General features: G+C 65.7%; 5 protein-coding genes across 5 annotated transcripts; 3 read left to right on the top strand and 2 right to left on the bottom strand.

Moving 5' to 3' along the window:
* Positions 1-127: 127 nt before the first annotated feature.
* RTP1 (Rtp1p) lies at positions 128-4,143 on the top strand (the record flags this gene model as incomplete). The annotated part of the gene is made up of 6 exons (XM_076646154.1): positions 128-906; positions 971-1,220; positions 1,279-2,240; positions 2,316-2,617; positions 2,675-3,298; positions 3,365-4,143. 6 exons carry the CDS (start codon positions 128-130, stop codon positions 4,141-4,143), a joined length of 3,696 nt encoding a protein of 1,231 aa, XP_076508433.1.
* Positions 4,144-4,365: 222 nt separating this feature from the next.
* Positions 4,366-13,753, bottom strand: SPC97 (gamma-tubulin-complex subunit SPC97; the record flags this gene model as incomplete). The annotated part of the gene is made up of 14 exons (XM_076646153.1): positions 4,366-5,349; positions 5,406-5,669; positions 5,738-9,188; positions 10,082-10,246; positions 10,375-10,526; positions 10,614-11,032; positions 11,088-11,449; positions 11,510-11,602; positions 11,674-12,524; positions 12,590-12,735; positions 12,798-12,897; positions 12,962-13,290; positions 13,360-13,474; positions 13,562-13,753. The coding sequence occupies 14 exons, from the start codon at positions 13,751-13,753 to the stop codon at positions 4,366-4,368; spliced, it is 7,623 nt and encodes a 2,540-aa protein (XP_076508432.1).
* Positions 13,754-14,229: 476 nt separating this feature from the next.
* On the top strand, positions 14,230-15,460 carry JCM10292_005253 (uncharacterized protein; the record flags this gene model as incomplete). The annotated part of the gene is made up of 5 exons (XM_076646152.1): positions 14,230-14,514; positions 14,597-14,644; positions 14,711-14,754; positions 14,808-14,838; positions 15,308-15,460. 5 exons carry the CDS (start codon positions 14,230-14,232, stop codon positions 15,458-15,460), a joined length of 561 nt encoding a protein of 186 aa, XP_076508431.1.
* A 128-nt stretch (positions 15,461-15,588) lies between these two features.
* JCM10292_005252 (uncharacterized protein) lies at positions 15,589-17,814 on the bottom strand (the record flags this gene model as incomplete). The annotated part of the gene is made up of 4 exons (XM_076646151.1): positions 15,589-16,080; positions 16,146-16,556; positions 16,627-17,266; positions 17,327-17,814. The coding sequence occupies 4 exons, from the start codon at positions 17,812-17,814 to the stop codon at positions 15,589-15,591; spliced, it is 2,031 nt and encodes a 676-aa protein (XP_076508430.1).
* A 112-nt stretch (positions 17,815-17,926) lies between these two features.
* RRG7 (Rrg7p) lies at positions 17,927-18,640 on the top strand (the record flags this gene model as incomplete). Its single annotated transcript, XM_076646150.1, has 1 exon — positions 17,927-18,640. The coding sequence occupies one exon, from the start codon at positions 17,927-17,929 to the stop codon at positions 18,638-18,640; it is 714 nt and encodes a 237-aa protein (XP_076508429.1).
* Between the last annotated feature and the right edge of the window lie 1,824 nt (positions 18,641-20,464).

Genomic DNA, 20,464 nt, shown 5'->3' with positions numbered 1-20,464 from the left:
GATTGAGAGGACGTACCATTGAGCTAGTCTGCCTCTGACGCACCGCAGCGGTGTTTGCGGATTCGCGGTGAGCGCTTCGAGGGAAAGAGGCGGCGGAGCGGAAGCACAGAGGCTCGTCGCCCTCGGAATGGCGTCGACGCCGCAGGGCGAGCTCAGGGCCGCGCTGAGCAATGCCAGCGTGCTCCTGGGCATCGGCCAGCCCGCACCAAAGCTCTCTGCGAAGCCCTCGCTCTCGCTCGTCCTCGCCGCTCGCCTCGATGCTTACTCGGCTCTGTCCCGCCCCGCCAGCTCCGATGAGGGCACTGCGCACGTCAGGTCGGGCGAGAGCAGCTACAGAACGCTCGACGAGCCCGCGCTGCAGCTCGCAACCGCCTCTGCCGCCCTCGAGAGCTTGGAACGCATCGCCTCGCTCGTCCCCTCCCTCTCTCCCGCCGCGTCCGCATCTTCATCCGCCGCGCCTTCGACCTCGTCGAGCCCTGCGCACGCTGTCGCCCCGCCCCCGCCCGTCTTTGGCGCGAGGGACATCAAGGTCGTCGCCCAGCTCGCAGGCATCGTCGGCCGATGGGGCATCGGCAGCACCCTCTCGCCTTCGCCCTCTCCGCCCGGTCCAGGCCCAGCGCAGCAGCAGCAGCCCCGCCTTGTCGAGATCAGCCCCGAGGATGAAGAGCGTGACCGCACGCGCGCACAGCGGCTCGCGGAAACGGTCCGGCGCGTCGTGCGGTTGCTCCGCCTCGAGGGGGTAGCGGACGCATCCGTGATGGGCAGGACGGACGGCGAGAAGCAGCTGCTTGGGCTCGCGATGCCGCAGCTCTTGGCGCCGCTGGTCGGGGCTTTGACTCAGCTCATGGACGGAGAGGAGGCGCAGGCGGCTTGGGTGGAGAGTGCGCTCGAGCGGATCTTCAGGATGTCCGTCAATCGATGGCTTCCGTTACATATTACGTGGATTCACGCTGACCTCGCTGCTGCACAGCAACACGACGCCCGTTGTCCTCTCGACGCTCCTCGGTCTGCTCGGCTCGACCCGCCCGTCCTCGTCAACCCGCTCGCGCCTCGCGTCTCTCCTCTCCACGCAGCTCGTTCGCTCCGGTGGCGTGCGCTCCCTTTTTCTCGTTGTCATTGGGACGGGCGCAGCCAGCGGAGGGGAGGACGAGGTCAGCGTGCAGAAACTCGAGATGGTCAGACGCGTGCTTGAGACGCCCCCGGCGACAGAGAACGCACAGGTGCTTCTGGCGATCCGTGTCTCGACTTCGAGTTCGCTTAACTGACGCGGTGAAACAGGCCTTCATGAGCAACATGGTCGGTCAGCTCCTTGACATCCTCCGCTCCGCCGCTTCGTCCGCTCTCTCCGCCTCCATCCAGCAGCACACGCCAGGACCGAGCGGTGGCGACAAGGGCAAGTCCCGCGACATCCCTCCCTCGCCCACGCCGCCCGCCTCCATCGTTCCCGTGCCCATCCTCCGCGCGGCAAGCTACGTCGTCGCGCATCTCCTGGTCCAGCCGGCCTCCTCGTCTGCACGCGCGGTTCTCCTCGCGCAGCTGCACGGTCCCCTCCTCCCACTCTCCTACCCTCCCATCGCGCCCTCCCACTCCAGTCGCGATCGCACCTTGCTCACCACCCGCGCGCTCGCCGAGCACCTCACGCTCCTCTCGCTCCTCACGCTCTACAGCCCGCCTCTCCCTTCCCTCCTGCGCACCCTCCTCTCCCCGCTCCTCCCCGCACTCTTCGCCCTCCTCGCCTTCGTCGCCCGCCCGCGCCTCATCAGCGCCGCGTCGGGCGCGAGCACCGCGCCGCGCAGGGTCGCAGAGGACGAGGCGCGCGCGGTCCTTGCGGCGCTCGCAAAGGGAGAGGAGGACACGACCGCGGTCGTGAGGGACGTCGCGGCCGCGGTGGAGCGGTGGGAGCGTGGAGAAGAGTTTGGGCGGGTGCCGAGAGGAGAGGAAGTGGCCGACGGAGGAGCGACGAGCAGAGTGGAGTGGGCGTGGGAGGACGAGGGAGACGGAGTCGAGCTTCGCCACGTCGCTGCACAAGCCGGCGCTGCGCCCGAGTCGCTCTTCCCCGCCGCCACCGACGACGAACACATAGGCGAAGGAGCGCCACTCGCGCTCCGTGTCGAGCCCGAATGGCTCGTCTCGTGGCTCAAGGACGTTTCAAGGAAGGAGCTCAGCGCGGGCTTGTTCCTGCGCTGGCTGGACGAGATCAAGGTGCTGAGGGGGGTTGAGGACGTTGAGGGGGCGAAGCGGTACGATGACTGCTATGCCACGGGCGGTTTCATCCGAAAGGACGTCGAGACGAATCTCATCGTCTCCACGCGCAGGTCCGTCATCCGTCTACAGCTCGTCCTCCAGATGGTCGAGCACCTGGGATCCGACATCCTGTCCGACCCGAAGGAAATCATCGCTTTCGTGGCGCACGCCCTCGACGCCGAGACGACTGAACCCAGCGCGGACGTAGGCGCAAAGGGCGGTCTAGGTGGCGGGATGGCGGGGTTGCGGGTCGGCGGTGATGAGGAGCGGGAGAAGGACGAAGCGGAAGAGGCCGAGTTCGGGCTGGGCACTGGGCTGGGCAAGGACGAGATGGCGATGACGGCGCTCACGCTCTTGCTGGCCGTGCTCGAGGGTGCGCCTTCGAGTGTCTCTTTCACTCGCCTCTTCTTGCTGATGTCCCCCATTGCAGCCAACGAGACACTCGACGCTTCGAATACGCCGTTGCTCGCCGTCATCTACTCGCAGCTCGACACACTTCAAGCTTCGAACACCTCGCAGCTAATTCCGCCCCTCGCACGCGAGGCGAAGATGGTTCTCTCGCTCCGTCGCGCCTCGTCCGTTTTTGGCGCACCCAACTCCGACGAAGCCTCAGAGTCGTCCGATCCGCTCGCGGCCTCGCGCGTCAAGTATCGCGAAGGTCTCAAGCTGCTGCAGGACCCGCTCCTCCCCGTGCGCGCGCAGGGCCTGCACCTCCTCCGCACGCTCGTCCTAGACCGCGACACGGCGCTCCTCTCGACCGACCCGGCGCTGCTCCCCGCCGTGCTCGACATCTTTGTCGGCGCGATCGAGGAAGAGGATTCGTTCCTGTACCTCAACGCGGTGCAGGGATTGAGCAGCCTCGTCGATGTATTTGGGCGGCAGGTCGTCGCGCGCTTGGCGGAGGTCTACACGGGGACGAGACGTGGCGAAAAGGGCGGGCCGAAGGAGGTCGGCGAAGGCGAGAGAGGCACGCGCGAGCTCGACAAGCGGCTGCGTGTCGGCGAGACGCTCGTTCAGGTCGTACGACGAGCCGGCCAGGCCCTCGCTGTCCTTGGTGGGTGACGAACTCCTCTCGCTATAGTTCAGATCGGCAGCTGACACGAGTGCGAGCCTACCACAGTCGACGATCTCTTGCCGCCGCTTCTTGCCGTTTTGCGCGCCAGCACCCTTCCGATCCCGCTCCGCGCCTCGTCCATCACGATTCTCGCCAGCTGCATCGAAACGGCTCCGACCGCGATGACGCCGCACGCCGACCTTCTCACCGAGGCCTGCGTGACGCTCCTCCAGGTCGAGAGCGTTTCTCTCGCGCCGCGAGCGAGGCAGGCCGCACCCCCAGTCTCCGCGCCATCGGAGAAAGCGAAGGGCAAGGGCAAGCCTCCCGTCTTGATCCAGGAGGTCGGCTCGGACGATTCGAGCGAGTCGGGCCTTTCCGACGAGGACGACGAGGACACGTCTCGCCCGACGCTCGGTCCTGATGGTCGCCCACGCCGTCCGGAAGAGCTGCCCGACCCGACGACCACCTCGTCAAAGCATCCCTCTCTCCGTCGCGCTGCTGCCATCTTCCTCGGCGCGCTTGTCCGAACTGTCGCGCAACAGGCGGCCGAGCAGGCCGAGCGACGCGACCGCGCCCGCTTCGAGTACGATGAGCGCGACCCGCTCGCGCTCGGCGCAAATGGCTCAGGCGGACGGATCCGGATGCCTTTCGACACGCTTGGCACGGGAGCGCGCGGCGACTTCCTCCTGCGCGAGCGTCCGGCCGGCGCAGGATTGAGCGCGCTCGTCGGTGGCGAGCAGCTAGTGCGCGCAAGGGTCGTGTTGCGATACGTGAGCGAGACGGACGAGGATGCGCTTGTGCGCGAGCAAACGGCGCAGGTGCTTCGCGAGCTCGACGATGCCTAAGTCTTCAGGGTCGGCCGACTAGCAGCGTTGCAATGAGTCAATGTCTGCCTCTGCACAGATGGGGCTACGACGGGCGGGATGCGAGCTCGAGAGGAGTGAAGGGAGTGGTCGTCTGATTAGGAGAGGCGAGATTCGCTAGTCGGATGCAGCTCAAGATGAACCGGGGGAATCGTACAGCCTATGCGAGCGGGGTATGCGAAGATGGTGCGACGGTGAGCCGGGCTAGGCAGAAGCATGCACGAGGGGCGAAGGTGGAAGAGGCGTCTCCTCCGGGCGCAAGCGGCCGGACGCATGGTCCCGCGAAGACGAGCGCGAGCGCGCAGGACGCGACGCTTGTGACGGCGTCGAGAGGCGCGCGAGGCTGGGCGATGCAGGCGGCGAACTTGGATGCGGCAAACGAGGAGTATGCTCCTCGGATGTGACCGGCGAGAGGACAGGATTGTCGAGCTTTGCGGGGCGAGCGTCGACCTTCGTGACAGTAGGTGTCGGGACCTCGTCAGGGCTACCGACGTCGCCGGCTTGAGCGTCTCCAGTCTCAGTCTCAATACTGGGCGAGGGGTCCAGGGTGAAAGACGGAAGGGATGCGACAGAGGTGTCGGCCCCATTGTCGTACGGCGCTACGCATTCGACAGCATCGAACATTGGCGAGACGTTCGTCGATGTGGAAGGCGCGCGACCAGGCGAGAGGAACGAGGGCAGGAAGCCGACGAACTCGGGGTGAAGTCGATTACCCTGCTCGCTCTCGCCCGCAACGCCGCCACCGGCGAGTGGCTCCGAGTCGTCGATGTCGATACTCGGAATCTCCTCCTCGTCGAGGAAGCTCGAGACTTCGGGGTCGATTGTGTCGTCCTCGCCGATGTACGACGAGCGGCGAGAGGGCGGCTGGCGCGGATGAACCCGCGGACGACGGACAGGCGCATCGAGCACGATGAGCACCTCCTCGTCTTCGCTCTCGATCTCTTGCGGAGGTGCAGCGGCCACGCTCGGGGACGTGCTCGACTTGCGGCGCGGGCCTGCGCTGAGACGTCGTCGCCCACCGCCTCCGCCATTGCCGTTCGCGTCGCCAAAGCCGTACGAGTTGCGCTTGTTGCGCCAGCGCTGGCTCCCTTGGTTTGGCGAAGGCGGGTACGGTGCGCGAGGCGGGTGGACGGGACGAGGGTTGGTGAACGAAATCGAGTCGAGATCGAGCCAGGTGAGGGGGTGAATCTGCAGACGCTCAGGGTTAAGCTGAGATGGGGAGACCTCGATAACGGTGAACGCACCCCTTTGCCTGGTGACGAGGGCATGTACGCAACCGCATCGACGGGTGCTAACGAGCCTGAACCGGGAATGACAGCCGACTGCGCAATCGGGCTTGTGCGACTCGAGGGTGCGGCGGAGGACGACGAGGACGAGACAGGCTGCGACGTGGGCGAGACGGCGTTCGGCTCGGTTGCCTGAGGCGTCCTTGCCGTCTCCTCGAGCAGCTTGATGCGAGCCTCGGCGCGCATGGCGCGCGTTGCGAGCGCCCGCAGAGCCTCCTGGTTCTGCGCGCGAAGGAGCGGCAGTGTGAGTCCCACGGACGAGGAAAGAAATGGAGTTCGACGTCACGCACCTCGAGCTCCATCGTCCGCTGCTCTTCTTCCAAGACCGCCAAGCGCCACCGCGCAATCTCGAGCTCCTTCGCCGTGCGATCCGCGTCCATCTCGGCCTGCTTGAGCCGATTCTTCCAGCTCGTAGGCGGGTCTCCAAGCTGGACGCCGCCCGAGATGGGTGCCGAGTTGCCCGCAGAAGGAAGCGCCGGCGCCGGCGAGCCGTTCGAGACACTCGGACTGCGCCGCTTGCCGGCTCCGCCGCCACTCGGACCGAGCGAGGCCGACAGCCCGCCGTTCGTCGAGACGGGCGAAGCGGGAGGCGCTTTGCCGGTTCCGCCGAAGGACGCAACGGCGCTCACGCTCGACGTGAGGCGCGGGCGAGCCTGCTGCGGCGGAACGGGGCCAACGGCGGCGGCGGGGCCGAGACGCGCGAGTTGCTGCTGCTGCTGGAAGTGCGCAGAAGTGGGAGAAGGATGCATGTGCGGGTAGGCGACCGGCCCATTTGGCGAGGGCGAGCCGAGGTATTGCGCGGAGCCGTTTGGATAGGGCGGATTTTGCGACATCGGAGGGAAGTTGGCGGAGGTCGGCGAGGCACCCTGCAGCGCAGCATACGCAGCAAGTTGCTGCTGTTGATGCTGCTGCTGTTGCTGCTGCTGAGCAGCGGCGAAGGACGGCATGAGCGGCGAAGCAGGATGCGAGGCGGACCAACTGGCGCCAAGAGACGGCATCGCGGTCGGCGGGCCGGTTGTCGACGAGCCGAGCGGCGGCGATGAGACGCCATACGGATGCGCGACGAATCCGCTCGGCGTCGCAGGCGTTGCCGTCGCACTGGGCGACAGGAACCCGTCCGAGTCCTCGCCGTTCACCGTCGTGCGCCGCCTTTGCTTCTGCTGCTGCTGCTGCTGCTGCTGCTGGCGCTGCATGAGCTGCTGCGCCTGTAGCTGTAGCGCAATCGCGTGCTGGTACTGCGCTTGAAGCTGAGCCTGTGCATGCGCCTGAGCAAGAACGTATGCATGCTGTTGCTGCTGCTGCGCCTGCTGGAGCTGCGCAGGCGACTGGACCTGCTGCTGGGACGCGACGCCGTGCAGTGGCGTGGTCGGCGCGAGGCTCGGCGGGACGGAGAGCGAGCTGCCCCGCGACGGCGGACGGGTCGAAGGCGGCGGCGGAGGGATCATCGTGTACTGCTGCGCCATCAGCTGCGGCGACCACGGCGGACGCTGCGCTGTCGGCGTGGCGAATGTCGTGCCGATGAGCGAAACGGGCGGTCCGGGACGCTGCGACGGGTGAGGCGACGACTCCGGCGACGTCCAGCTAGGCGTGCGTGGGCCGTTCGAGGAGACGGGAAAGCAGCTGTCCGAGCGGCCGTCGAGATCGTCGTCGAGCTCAACGCCGAGACCGCGAATCTGCTTTTTCCCGCCTGCACCAGCCGAGACGCGGATCGCCTCCTCGTCGCGGTCCCTATCCTTCTCGCTTTTCCGCTTGCCTTTCCCGCCACCGCCCTTGCCCTTCCCGCCTCCGCCGCCTCCTCCTGCACTCCCAGAGCTCGCGTTGCTGCTCGCCGTGCTCAGCCTGCGCATCGCCAGCGGCGGCCTCTGCCCCGACGCAACCCTTTGACCACCGACACCGCCCGGCGTGCTCGGCGCCGCTCCTGTCGACGCCGCGCCCGACGACTTGCGTGGCGCGGCGATTGCGCCTGGCAAGCCCACGACGCGCGAGAACTCGGGCGCATCGGTGGCGGCAGCGAGCGCCGAGACAGTCGCCGCGCCGGACTTGCGCCTCGCGTTCTTCGACCGTCCCGGCGACGGCGAGGGCGAGGTGCTCGCGGCGCTCGCACTCGAGCTCGTCGGCGCAGTCAAAAGACCTGAGGTTCCGCTCGGGCGGCGGCCGAGGTGTGGCGAGCCACTGCCGGATGAGGAGGACGGGACATGGCTGCTGCTGTTTGTCGGGGAGCGGGAGCGCGACTGGCGCGAGGGAGAGGGCGAGCGCGGCGGAGAGGCCGAGATTGGGTAGGACGAAGAGGATGAGATGGACGCCGCGGAAGAGCGCGGGAGAGAGGAAGAAGCGGGGGCATTGGAGGGCTCCGCGGGCGTCGACTGAAACGAGGCATGCAAGTCGAAAGGGAGCGGGAGGACGGGCGGCCGCGCAGCTGGTGCGGCGAGCGGCTCGCCAGGGTCGGCGGAGGATGCGGAAGGGACGGGGAAGGTGAGCAGGCGAGGGGAAGTCTGAGCAAAGGCATCCGTCGTCGAGGGCGGCGGATCCGGCGGCTTCGCCGGCGTGTGATGCCGCGGCGTCGGATCCGAGTCGTTGCGTGTATGTCGCCGCGGAACCGGATGTGCAGGCGAGTGAGACCCGCTCGTCTGCACGCCCGAGTCGCTCGTAGCGAGCTTGTCGCTGTTGACGCCGATCTCGCGCAGGCTCAGCCGCGGCGCGGGCGAACGCGTCGGATACCGGCCCGTCTCTCCCGTTGGCGAGAGCACGCCGCCCTTGGCGCCCTTCTTGCCCCGTCCTCGCTTCGAAAGTCCGCCGTCACCCGCTGCAGCAAGTGACGGACTAGCGAGTCCCGACGCGTGCACCTCGCCAGGCGTTCCCGCATCAGTCACGCCATTTTCCGGCTCGTCCATCGAGCGCTCCTTGCCTTTGGTGGAAGCTGCACGCGCAATCACCCGTCCCGTCGCGGCTCCGAACGCGCCGCTCGCGACGCTGCCGATCCGCTCGAGCCCGGTCAGAATCGCGGCCGAGGTCGAGGCGACACAGGAAGGCGAAGGAAGCAACTCCGACAGTGCGCTGGAGGGCGACGCGCGATCGGAGGATCCATTCGTGACGAGGCGCAAGTTGTTCGCGCCGGCACGGGGCGAGCCAGCCGCATTCGGCGTGCTGAGGCTCGATCCTGCCCCGGCAGACCCATTGCTCTCGGCGTGAGCGGAGCCGGGCGCACCCTTGAGCTGTTGTGGGGGCACGTGCGGCTCGCTCGCCTGGGCAGCGCCCTGGGCCTTCTGAATGGAGCGGACGGCGTTGTCGATGCGCTTCTGGTGGGCGCGGGAGGTCGGCGGGCGCTTGTTGCCTGGCGCGAGGTGGTAGACGAGGAAGCCCCCGCCGAGGAGGACGACGACGAGGCCAAGCGCGAGGAGGGGGGCGTGGTGGTGGTGGGGGAAGGTCGCGGCCTGGGCGCCGACCGAGCGCGCGCCGAGGGTCGGGGTCGCTGATGCTGCCACAGTGGGCTGCGCTGGCTGCGCCGCGGCTCCTCCCTGCGGGCTGCGCGGCGGTGGGGACGCGAGGCGAGGCGAGGACGGCGCGGGTCGCATGGGCCCGCCGCTGCGCGCGCGCTTGGTCGGGTTGTGGTTGGTGCGCGGGGCGTAGCAGCTCGGCGGGGGCTTGACAAACCTCCGCCGCACGCACTGCTGGCTCCGCGGCGCGGCGAGCGACGGGGCAACCGCCGCCGCCGCCGCCGCCTCGCGTTGCCCGTCTTGCGCGCTGCACGCACACGCGTCAGTACGGAGATCGGCGAGCATGCACGAAATGCGCACCTGGACAGCGCCAGCTTGTCGAAAGAAGCGGCTGGCCCCGCGCTCGAGGCGGAGAGGCGGCGAGACGGGAAAGCGCCGAGAGCGAGAGACGAGCCTCCGTCCCGAAAGTGTCAACACGGCGTCGTCGCGCAGCTACCGGGCTCTCGACCGATCTGAGCAGCTTGCACGCGCGTGGGCAGCCCGGTAAGCGCAAGCACGGCTTTGTCCTGCTCTGCGACCCGGGTCTCCTTTATCTCTCCTTTCTCACGCTCTCACGCTCCCGGAGTTCCGTCCGACGTGCAGCATCAAACGGCAGCGCAATGTCCCCGCCCAGTATCACTTGACACGCAATCGTACAGTAGCGATCACGCCCGGCGCGACACGCACTCCTCGCGCGTCTCTTCGCGCAAGGCAAGAGGAAGAAACCCTTGCGCTACTGGCTCCAGATCTGCAGAGGTCGATGCACGATCGTGTGCCGTTGGTGTGCCGGCTACCACACCGACGGGGCTCGCTTGCCGGTATTGTGCTGTTGCTAAGTGGCTACGGTACGAGAACCGGCCGCGGCAGGTAGAGACCACGTTCCGCTTCGGCGACAGAAAAACACGGGGATACGGGCCGGGCAGCGATGTCTGCGGCAGGCGGGATAACAAGCGGGGTCCTTCTCGACGACGCGGAGAAGATCTTGGTCGCTGTGCGCCGCGCGGTGGAAGGCCGAGCAACGACGAAAAGCCAAGCAGAGTTTGAGAAGGCCGTCGAGAACGTTCAACCTCACTCTCGCCCTTCGCGAGATTCTACCGGTGCGTATGTATCACGGCCAAGTACGGACCCGCTGCACAGTTGGCAACACCGCTGCTGGTCTACCGCCTCGCCGCGCCCGCTCCCGCAGCTGCCGCCGCGTTGGCCTCGTCCATCTTGAGGCTCGAGAGGCGTACGATGAGCGGGAGGATGCCCGAGTTCTCGCGCGCAGCGTGCAGCTGCAGGAACGACAGCGCCTGCGAGATGTGGTGGTTGAAGTGGATCTCGAAGCTGCGGAAAGGGAAGGTGCGGCGAGACAACGGAGCTATGTCAGCCTTCTTCACAGCCGCGACCGCCCGTTTTCACGCCTACAATGTTCAACACGGAGTGACGCGCGTAAGCAAGGATGTAGAACGCACCGGCTGAGGAATTCCCAGTGCTTCTTGAACTCGCCGCCGAGCCTCGCCCAGTCGCCGTTGGCCTGAGCTTCGGACGTGACGACGATCTTGGTGAACGACGACGTGTAGTTGGCGTAAACATAGCACGTGTTGAAGAGGCGCTGGTGGAACAGCTGCGCGCACCAGATTTTGTGCAGTGACTGTCAGCCTCCGCCCAACGCGAGACAGGTTGGCGATCAGAGGCCGAGTTCAGCACGCACATCGAGGAGCCGCTCGTTCGTGAGCAAGCACTCATTGGTGCACGTGTTGAGGAAGTTGTCGTGGTCCTTGAGCAGCTGATCGACCGTCTCGCACTTCGCGAGCTTGTCGCGCAGCTCGCCCCACCGCACCTCGAGCACCTCGCTCACGGCAAAGTCGAACATCTGCTGGATAAAGTCGTACATGCGCGCGCGGAGCGCAAACACGCGCCCCTTCCACGCCTGCAGCTCCGGGTACGGCGACCGGCGCCGCCACGCGGGTGTCTTGAGGTGCTCGGTCCAGGTGTCCTGGAAGACGCGCTCGAGGTGCTTGAGCCGCAACAGGTGGCGGAAGATCATCTGGTAGTACGTGATCGACTTGCGCGACAGGACGAGCGACAGCGGGAACTTGACCGAGTAGTCCAAATTGAACACGTCCCAGCCTGTGGCGCTTGCGTGAGTCTCCGAGCTCAACGGATCGCGATAGTGGGAACGCACCGGTGTTCTCAGACGGATCCTTGGCCTGCTTGTCGGCGGCAGCTTTGCGGCTGCTCTCAAGCGCCTCGACCGGCACGCCATCCGGACCGACCATGGCGCCCGTCGTGTTGACGACCTTGAGGAGCCAGTCGGCCACGGTGACGTCTTCGAACACGATGCGCAAGTCGTCCTTGAACGCCTCGGGCGCCTGAGCCGCGAGCGCGGTCGTTGTCGGCGAGGCGCGCAGGAGCGCGAGGTCGAGCTGCGTCTGCAGGCGCTCGAGCATGATGCGCCGCTTGCGCTTGCCGAGCTCCTTCTCGGCCATGTCGAGGAAGTGCGTAAAGACGTCGCCGTGATTGATGAAGAAGTACTGCTTGATCGTCCTGCGGCGCAGTTCGCGGATTAGCGCCAACACGCGGGAGAAGCAGAGACAGTCGACGCACTCGAGTCGCGACACGAGGTGCTCGACTTCGAGCAACAGCTTGAGGAGCGTCTTGTTGGCGTAGGTGTAAGCTGCCTCGATGCGCTTGAAGAAGCTGTGCGATCGGCAAACGAATGAGCAAGCGTTTGGACGCGACTCATTAGCAGAGGAGCTCTGCCGACGCACTTCTCGGCCTGCATGTCGATCAGGCCATCCTCGCCCGACTCATCGACGCCTTCGGGCACCTCGACCTCGATGCCGCACTCGCGAATCACGTTGAGGTACTTGCCGGCGAGGAGGATTTTGTCGGCCCACGGCTCGAGGAACGACGGTACGACGGCGCCGCCTGCGAGGCCGCGCTCGCGCGGGCGGTCGTCGACTGCGGCGGCGGTGACGGAGCGCAGCGGCGCCTTGCCCGAGCCGGCGGCGCTGCCGACTCCGCCGCCTGCGCTGTCGCTCGCGCGATTCCGCAGCGTGTAGCGCCGCTCCCAGTACTCGTCGGTGTAGTCGGCGTCGAGCGTGCCCGTGCTAAACCCGCGCTGCTCGCGCACGCAGAACTCGTCCCAGCGGTCCTCGAGGCGGCCGGTCGAGATCCAACCGACGAGGATCTGCGCGTAGGGCTGCGAAGCGCGAAGGAGAAGGTGCGTGTAGAGCGACTTGGCCGACGGGTCGCCCGCGGTGCGGGTCAGGAGCGACGAGATGAGGTGGAGGGTCTCGCCGCCGAGCGACGGGCCGAGGCGCCAGGTAGCCTGCTTCGACGCGCCGGCGGGACGAGCGGCAGCGTCGGCGGCCTTGAGCTCGGCGAGGACATCGCCCAGCCCCGCGCCGTAGCCATCGTCGCTCTCTTCGGCTTCCGAGCCGGCGTCGGAACCGTCGTCGGCCGACGGGACGCTGAGAGCAACGATCTCGGTCGTGAGCGAGTGGAGCAGCGAAAGAGTGTTGAGTGCCGGGTGGACGAGAAGCCAGAATCGCTGGAGAGTGAACGACGAGGACGAGTTGAACTGCTCCTCGAGTCGTGCGAGAAGCGCGAGGTAGTCCTGCGATTGCAATCGTCTGGTCAGGAGAGAGATCAGAACAGCAAGAGCGGGTGGGATGCACGAACCCTGAGCATCTCGCGAATGGCGGCGCAGAGCGCGTGGTTGACCGTGCCGTGCTCGAGCACCGAGTACTCTTGCACGAACGCGGTGACGCCGGTGAAGTAGGTCGCGAGCGGGATGAAACGCTCGACAAGCGTGGCGATGCGGGGATCTGTCGCTCACGCTCGAAGATTAGCACGCGAGCGAGCGCGAGAAGCGAGACGGCCAACGAACCGAGGCCAGCGTCGACGACAAAGTGCGCGCCTTGCAGACGCTCGTAGTCGTCCTCGGGCGTATAGGCGGGATCGTACTCGATGTAGCGGCCCTCGATGCCCTGAAAGGCCGCGGAGCCAGGTCAGCCAGATCACAGAGGCGCGAGGAACGAAAGAGGTACACACCGCCAGCACGTAGAGCAGATCCTCGGTCACAAGCGCCTCCTGCAGCTCGGCGCTGAGCCCCTCAAGCGACTCTTTGTCGAGCCCCATCTTCTTGCGGCGGAGTTTCTCCTTCCTCAGCTTTACAGCCGGGTCCTCGTCCTCGTCCACAATAGCCGAACCAGAGTCGGAGATGTCGTCCGAGTCGTCCCGCGCATGCGCGGGCTGCTTGGCGCGGTTGCGGATGGATGGTTCGGCAGCGACGCGGTGAGGAGAGACGTGCGGGAGTCGCGAGTTGAGCGGGGCGCGGGTGAAGGAGGTCTCGGCGACGAAGCTACCCTCCGGTGCAGGGTCTGTGCGCGCCTGAAAGGTCAGCAATGGCAGGGAGGACGCAGTAAGGCGATGTAGCGAGAGGAGCGGACCTGCACGACCAGCATCATCTTCGTCTTCCGCCTCCCTGAGCGGTTCCTGCCGATTCCTGAACGACACAGTAGAGCGACCGGTAGTCTTGCTGGCGGCACGGATGCTCGATTGAAGCTGTCGACGGACGCGACAAGAGTCGATGAGCAAACAACATGACCCCGCGCGAAGAGCGCGCACGTAGGCGAAGCGGGCGGCACGCACCTTCTGCAAGTCCCTTTCAGCCAGTCCACCGTAGCGGGCTGCACTGGGCTTTGGGGTCTTGGGGTGCTGAGGCGGACGCGACGCGAGCGATGAGGATGCGCGGTGCGTAGTCTTGCTCGACGCAGACAGCGCCGACGCGGAGTGAGACGACCGGTACGAGGCTCGCGAGTCTGTGCGAGCGCGTTCAGCCATCCTCAGCGCGAGCGAGATTGCCGGACTCGTCCGAGTCGTCTCAGCTTCGTCGTCGTCGCGTCTGTCCTCGTTCGTCCGACGCGATCCTTCCTTTCCGCAGCGAGGGGGTGCTCCAGCTGCCCCAGTCGATCCGGCCACTGTGGCAATCGGCTCTGCCTTGGCCGTAGTGCGCTCCATCTGCCGCCCTGCCGAAACGCACCGCCTGCGCGTGAGGTCGCACAGCGCACTGCGCACAGCCACATCACCTGCTTGCGTGGTGCTGGGCCTACTCGACCAGGTTTCCGCTCTGCTCCCGCTACAGACTGAGGGACAGGAGAGTCCTTCGGCGTCTCCGCGGGCGTCTTGCTGTCTCCTCCTCCGCCCGCGAGTCGCCAACTCGTGTCTGTCTACTGTTCTTGTGTGCTTGTTTCAACTCGATTACCGCACTTTGTGGACGCGCTCCGCTCTGCAGCCCCACGCTTGCCTGATAATTCGCCATGTCGCTCCTTGACTACCTGCCCGACTACTGCCGTACCATGGACGGTATCAAGCATAGGCTCGAGCTTTCGCAGCCGAACGCTGTCGCCAATAGGGGATACGCCAGATGGCGCGCTACATACGACAAGCACCTGGCCGAGTGGTTCGAGGCCGACCAGTTTGACCACGGTGACCGAGCTGGAGGCGGTTCGCTCTGGAGTCTTTTGCCGACATACATCCGCAACGACTTCAAGACCGAAATGAGCGCGCTTGCGGCCATGCCAGACTTGCACTTGACACAACTCGTCAGTTCCCTATGTTTCGCTGAATCTTTGGTGTATTCCTCGAAACCGCTACCTCGCTAACCGCTTCTCAAATGCGCAACAGCCGCCTCATGCTCAAAGCAAAGTTGGCGCCTTTGCAGAGGAGGATCTGGTACGTCTGGTCTGCCCCGGGTACAAGAATCTGAGCGCGTGTCTGACGGATTGCCGACGGTTCCAGGCTGAGGGCAAAGACAGCTTCATCCGCAGGAACCTCTTGCGCTGGTATGCACAGCTCCACAGATCTACTGAATCCCGGACTGACACATTGCTTACAGTGCGATGTTGCCCCATCTCATGGGTGCAAGTGTGCGCTGACTGAACGACCTTGTCGCAAACAGGGCGCGGGGCGGAAGCCGGCAAGCGTCATCGCGACAGGAAGAAAAGTGGCGAACCGGGCCCTCGTTCTGCTGTGCGCTCGATCCCTCAGACCACACAGAAGTCATCGGCTTGCGAGCGATCCACACTGCGGGCAAATGCTGCTTGAGGACACCGCTCTAGTCACTGACGACGCTTGACGTTTGCGACGCATACTGATGCTCACTTCAGCGAGCACGTGCAGCACGGGCAGCGAGGGCGGAAGCTGCCTCATCGCAACATCGGACAGAACAGTCGCATGAGGAGCATGAGGAGCAAGAGGAGCAAGAGGAGCAAGAAAACTCTCCTGCGCTACCGCAGCTTCTGCCTGCAACGCACACACGGGTGCGCGAGGCTCCTGGTTCTCTAGCACCGTCTCATACGCTTCTTGACATCTTGATTCTACGCGACCCGCTCGCAGCCCATTGGGACCGGTGGGCAGCTCGTCAGCATGTTCGGTCCGGGTCGCCAGAGTCATCCGCACATCACGCACTCGCTCGGCGTCGTGTCGCTTTCGCCGCGCCAGGCGCAGGTCTACGGCATGCGGACGACAGGTGTCAGTCGCGGCTTCTGAAGTGTCTGCACCTCGCGCTTCCTCACTCTGGGGAGTGTAACATCTTGGTGCAACAAGACGTACGTTCCTTGGCAGATATCCCTACGGGAAGACGAGAGGAGAGAGGAAGACCAAGGAGAAAGCGCGATCTACGGGTCGACCTGCCTCCCGGACGCGCACTCGACGCGGCCCGTCTTCTCCCACTCCTCGAGCCAGAGCAGCAGCCGTACCGTGCTGCTTCTTGCCTTGTCTGAGAAGCCCGCCTTGCCCTCACGCACTCCCTCGCGCAGCAGCACCTCGAGAAACTTGGCAAACTGGCGCCCGTACACCTCGACGAGCGCCTCGCCGGCGATCTCGAAGAACGTGACGAGGAGCAGCGGAGTCGGCTCGAGCGCGACGAGCGGCGCGCGCAGGACGAGGACGAGCCAGCGCCACCCGGCTGCGGGACGGAAGTGGGGCGGGATGTTGGCGAGCGCGGAGGGCGGGCAGGGGCCTTGCGGCGGGTCGAGCGGAGAGGTCTGCAGGATGGCGGCGTAGAGGGCGATAAGGCCCGACATGCGCTCGGCGTACTGCACGAGCGTCTCGGACGAGGTTGGCGGAGCGTGCCCGAGCGTCTTCTGGTGCGCCTCGTCCGTTTGGCCCTGAAAAGCGGAAGGATGTTAGCTCAATTGCTATGCGTGAGCGCAGGAACGCAGAATGCACGCACCGGCTGCTTCTGCGGCCAATGACCCGTGAGCCAGAAGCACTTCTTGACGAGACGGGCCATCAGGACGTCTCCCAGCTCGGTATGCCCGCGGGCAAGCAAGCCGACGACGACGCGTCCGAGCGGGTACGCCGTGCCGAGCTTGGCCGTGACCTCCGTCTCGGCCTGCTTTACGAGCGCCTTGGCGAGGTGATTCAGCGTCCAGGTGTACGGCTCGGGCGCGCCGGGACCGGCGGGCGGCGGCGCGCGCAGCGACGAGAGGAGCTCGTCGAGCTGCGTGATGATGCGCGAGATGGCTTCGGCGGACGACGTGAGTTGGCCAATTTTGGGCGTGATGGAACGCTTGGCCTGGAAGCACGCCTTGCGCCATGCCGGGTTCTGCGAGACGACCGGGAGGACCGCCTGCTTGATGTGCTGCAGGATTCGACGTCGTGAGTATGGTCGAGCAAAGGGAAAAGACTTTGTCCTCCACTGGCGAGCTTACCTGCATCTTGGCCGTCCACCGCTCGAACTCGGCTTTGGGCGATCCTTCCGCGTCGCCGCTCGGGAGGCCCAGCGCGCTCGCCTTTGCCGCTGCGGCCTTCTCCTCCTCCGCCCGCTTGGCCTGCGCCTCCTCAGCCTTCTTGCGCTCGGTCTCGGCCTTATCGTCCTCCTCCTTCTTTCTCCGCTCCGCCTCGAGCCGCTCCTCCTCGGCCTTCTTCTGCGCCGCTTCGCGCATCTCCTTCGCCTTGCGCTCGGCCTCCTCCTCTTTCCTCCGCGCTTCGGCGAGTACGCGCTGCCGCTCGCCCTCCTCGGCCTCGGCCGCGCGGATGCTCGCCTCGATCGAGTCCCACAGCGCCGCGTTGCGCTGCTCGAACGAGCGCACGAGCGCAGCCGTCTCCTCCTTCTGCTGCAGCGCGAGCTGCGATAGCAGCGACTGAATGGACGAGATGTCGCCTGATGCTGACGAAGATGACGGTTGCGAGCGCGCGAGAGCCGGCGAGAGCGATTTTGCGCGCGACAGCGAGAGGTGGAAGGTCCGGTTTGCGGCGGCCCACGAGGCCGCGCGCTCCTTGTCGTTCCACGCTTCGAGCTCGTCGGGTGCGCCATACAAACGAGGCGGGTCGAGAGAGTCGGTAGCGCGACTGCAGGTACGGGACGTCAGTCCGAGAAGCGAAAGAGATGCTGGTAGCGTTGAGGCGCACCCTTTGCCCTTGTACGAGCTTGCGCCTTGACCCGACCGTCGCCAACCGCGCACTCCCACGCTGTTGACTGGCGCAACGGGCCATGCCTCCTCCTCGCTGTCGAAGTCGTCCGTGTCGCTGTCTAGCTCCTCTGCCTCGTCCTCGTCCTCCTCATCGGAGCTGCTGAACAGCTGCTCTGTCTCGCCGGACGAGCTGGAGGACGCGGGGGAAGCGAGGGACCGTCGGAACGAGTGTTTGAGGGAAGGAGGGTGGACGATGCGGACGGGCGGCGGGTCGAACGGCTCGAGGAGAGGTGCAGCGGTAGTTGTTGGTGTTCTCAGTCGACTGGGCGTAGTCCTGCGTGCGCTCGTGCTGTGCGGGGCGAGCGAGTGAGCGTCGGACTGGCGCGAGGTGATGAGGGCAACGCACGGCCTGCTCGAGCTTGCGGAGGCTGCCGGCGGCTGGTCCTCGTCCGAGCTACTGTCGTGCTGGTCCAGCCCGAAGCGCATCGCTACTCTGAGCGACGTGAGCGGAGAAGGTCCAAGGTCAACCTCTCAGTCCTCTGGGTCTTCCCTCGACATCTCGCCGCGCTCGCTCTTGTAGAGCGAGCTGCAGCCTGACATGCTCAGACGTCGAGCAGCGACCCATCTCGGCGCGCGCCGTCCGTCTCCACGCGTGCTGCCCTCCTCTCCCGCGTCTCCTTCATCGGTCGCTCTCGGTACAGCCTACGAGCGCGCGACAGGCCTCTTCCTGGCTCAGTCGCCGCGCTTCCGTCTGACAGGAGTCGTACGCGTCGGCGGCGCCGGCGATCAGGGCATCGACTTGCGTGCAAACTGGGATGCGGCCCACCTCACTTCGCCGTCTTCCTCGCCTCGCACCCGTGCCAGCGCTCAGACGCCTCCCTCGCCTACGACATCCACCTCTGCGCCTCTCTCCGTCCCCGTCATCGTCCAGTGCAAGGCCGAGGCCTCCCGCGTCGGGCCCTCGACCGTGCGCGAGCTCGAGGGCACGCTCCTCGCGCAGCAGCGCCGACGCGCGCCATCGCATCTGTCGCGGCGCGTCTCGCACACATTTGCAACGCCGCACGTCGGCGTGCTCGTTGCGCTCAACGGGTTCTCCGACGCTGCAATCCGCCACGCCAGGTCGAGCAGGCTCCCGCTCGAGCTGGTGCATCTCGCCGTACCGAACGTCGGCAGCATGGTCCAGTCAGGCGGAGATCAGGCCGGTGTGGAGATGGTGTCGACGACAAGGAACGATGCACTCGAGGGTCTGGGTCGAGAGGTCCTGCTCGCGTGGCGGCAGGGTGCGAAGGACGCGGATGAGAAGGGGGATTGAGGTACCGACTCGTGAACCTCCCAGCGCAGGCCCTCGTCCGGTATACTCAAAGGTGTGTCGGACCCTCCTCCACGAAAACTGTCGATTTCCGCGGCCCTGTCTTGACGGCGGCCTTGTGTGCTTACTTGGCTCCCTTCAGCAGGGTTCGGCCCGCTCACAGAGCCTAGCATCCTTCGGAACACGAGCTAGGCTCGTCGTGTCACGGATAACGCCCGTCCAGCTTCCTCCAGATCGGCGCGCGGCATCCAAAAGGGACGAAGGCGACCGAGTCGCCACCCATCGCATGACCCATCCCGCATGCGGACGGCCAGTAAGTCGCCTTCCTGCCCAGTATCCCTTGCCTATAATCTGGCGCCTTTGGAGCTCAAGAGCCTCTTCGTACAAGTTTTGTAGTCCAGACCGTCAAGTAGAGCAGCAGGACTGCCGCCGCCAGGCTGTCGCAAAGTCGGGAGAGTCAGCAACGGCGCGGTCCCGCTACAGTACAAGTGTCCGCGTCCTCTTTATTCTGTCTGCACCTCGTATGTACCGCCCGCCGGCTAGTGCATCACTTTTGTCCTGCGGCGTTGGCTCCTGTTCCGCAGGACGAGGACGCGGACGGCCCGGACTCCTGTCTGCGTTCGTATCGGTATCACTGCTCCATGCTCCTTTGCTTTCAGTTTCCCCATCTGGATTCCGGTGCTTACTGGTCTTCGACTCAGCTTCTGTCATTTCTCCGCAATGGCACCGCGTGCACCTGCTGGTCGTCTGGGTACGTGCCCCTCGCCTCGCTGTACCTTGCGATCGAAGCGTCCACCATCGCCGACTAAGCCCTGACCCGCTGCAGCTGAGAATACTCTGCGGAATAGGCTGAGCACAGTGCGCGGGTCCTTTCCCGATCACGCACGAGGGCGTGGGCTGCCTATCAACGACCTGTGGGACGGCTGGCGCCTTGCTCTTGCTGGAGTCCTTCTCGACAACTACGCAACTCTGTCGGACGACAATACGGTAAAGGCGGGCGAGCGCTTGGGGCGCAAACGGCGCCTGGTCGATCGGGAGATGTACAGGGTGCCGCGCGTTCCCGTGTGGCGCATCTTGTGGGACCTCGTGCGCCATCTGCTTCATGCCGCTCTTTTTTTTTAAGATGTGCAGATACTGATTCAGTATGGCTGCAGACCTCGCCAGGAGTGTTACTTGCCCAGGTCAGCGACCTCAAGAGGCGGTCGTAGCGGGTGTCTGACTTCCGATTCACCTGCAGTGCGGCATCCGAGACGACACCGCGGTCGCCCGTTCTCAGGGTATCTGGCAAGCATCACGCGAACTCTTCCTGCAGCGCGCAGAAGCGCGTCTCGGCGAGGCAGATGCTTCGCATCCTTTCGACTTCGACAGGTGGCCGTCACCCTCCGACCTTTCGAGTCTCCGTGGCAGGGTGCGTCTCCAAGGTTCCGCCTTTCATGAGGCGGTAGACAGCGCTGTGGCCCGCTGACGTCGCCACCCCAGCCGCCACCATCGCCATGCCGTCAGTCGCCACCGCCGCACGAGGAACAGCCTGGTTTGCCGCTCCAGGGACTACCGAGAAGCTTACCTCCTCACAACGACGTGTTCAGCCATGCGGCAACCGCAGTCGCATGCTCCCATCCGACGCAATCCTCTTGCTCTCGGACTGAACCGAGCTTTCCGCAAACCCCATCAGTCGTCGGTCCCGGCGGACAGTTCTTCTCGCTCGACGACCTGCACCATGTGAGCTTCCCCTGTAATCTGGTGCACTCACCGTCGGCTAATGCATCACAAGGAGCAGGACCCGGCCTTCAACTACCGCCAACTCGGACGTCGCGCCGCCAGGCACTA

This window comes from Rhodotorula paludigena (assembly GCF_050403205.1).
Source record: "Rhodotorula paludigena JCM10292 DNA, Rt_paludigena_JCM10292v1_ctg3, whole genome shotgun sequence".
Classification (NCBI taxonomy): Eukaryota; Fungi; Basidiomycota; class Microbotryomycetes; order Sporidiobolales; family Sporidiobolaceae; genus Rhodotorula; species Rhodotorula paludigena.
The sequence above is the reverse complement of the archived record's forward strand: the minus strand, read 5'-3'. Positions and strand labels throughout refer to the sequence as shown.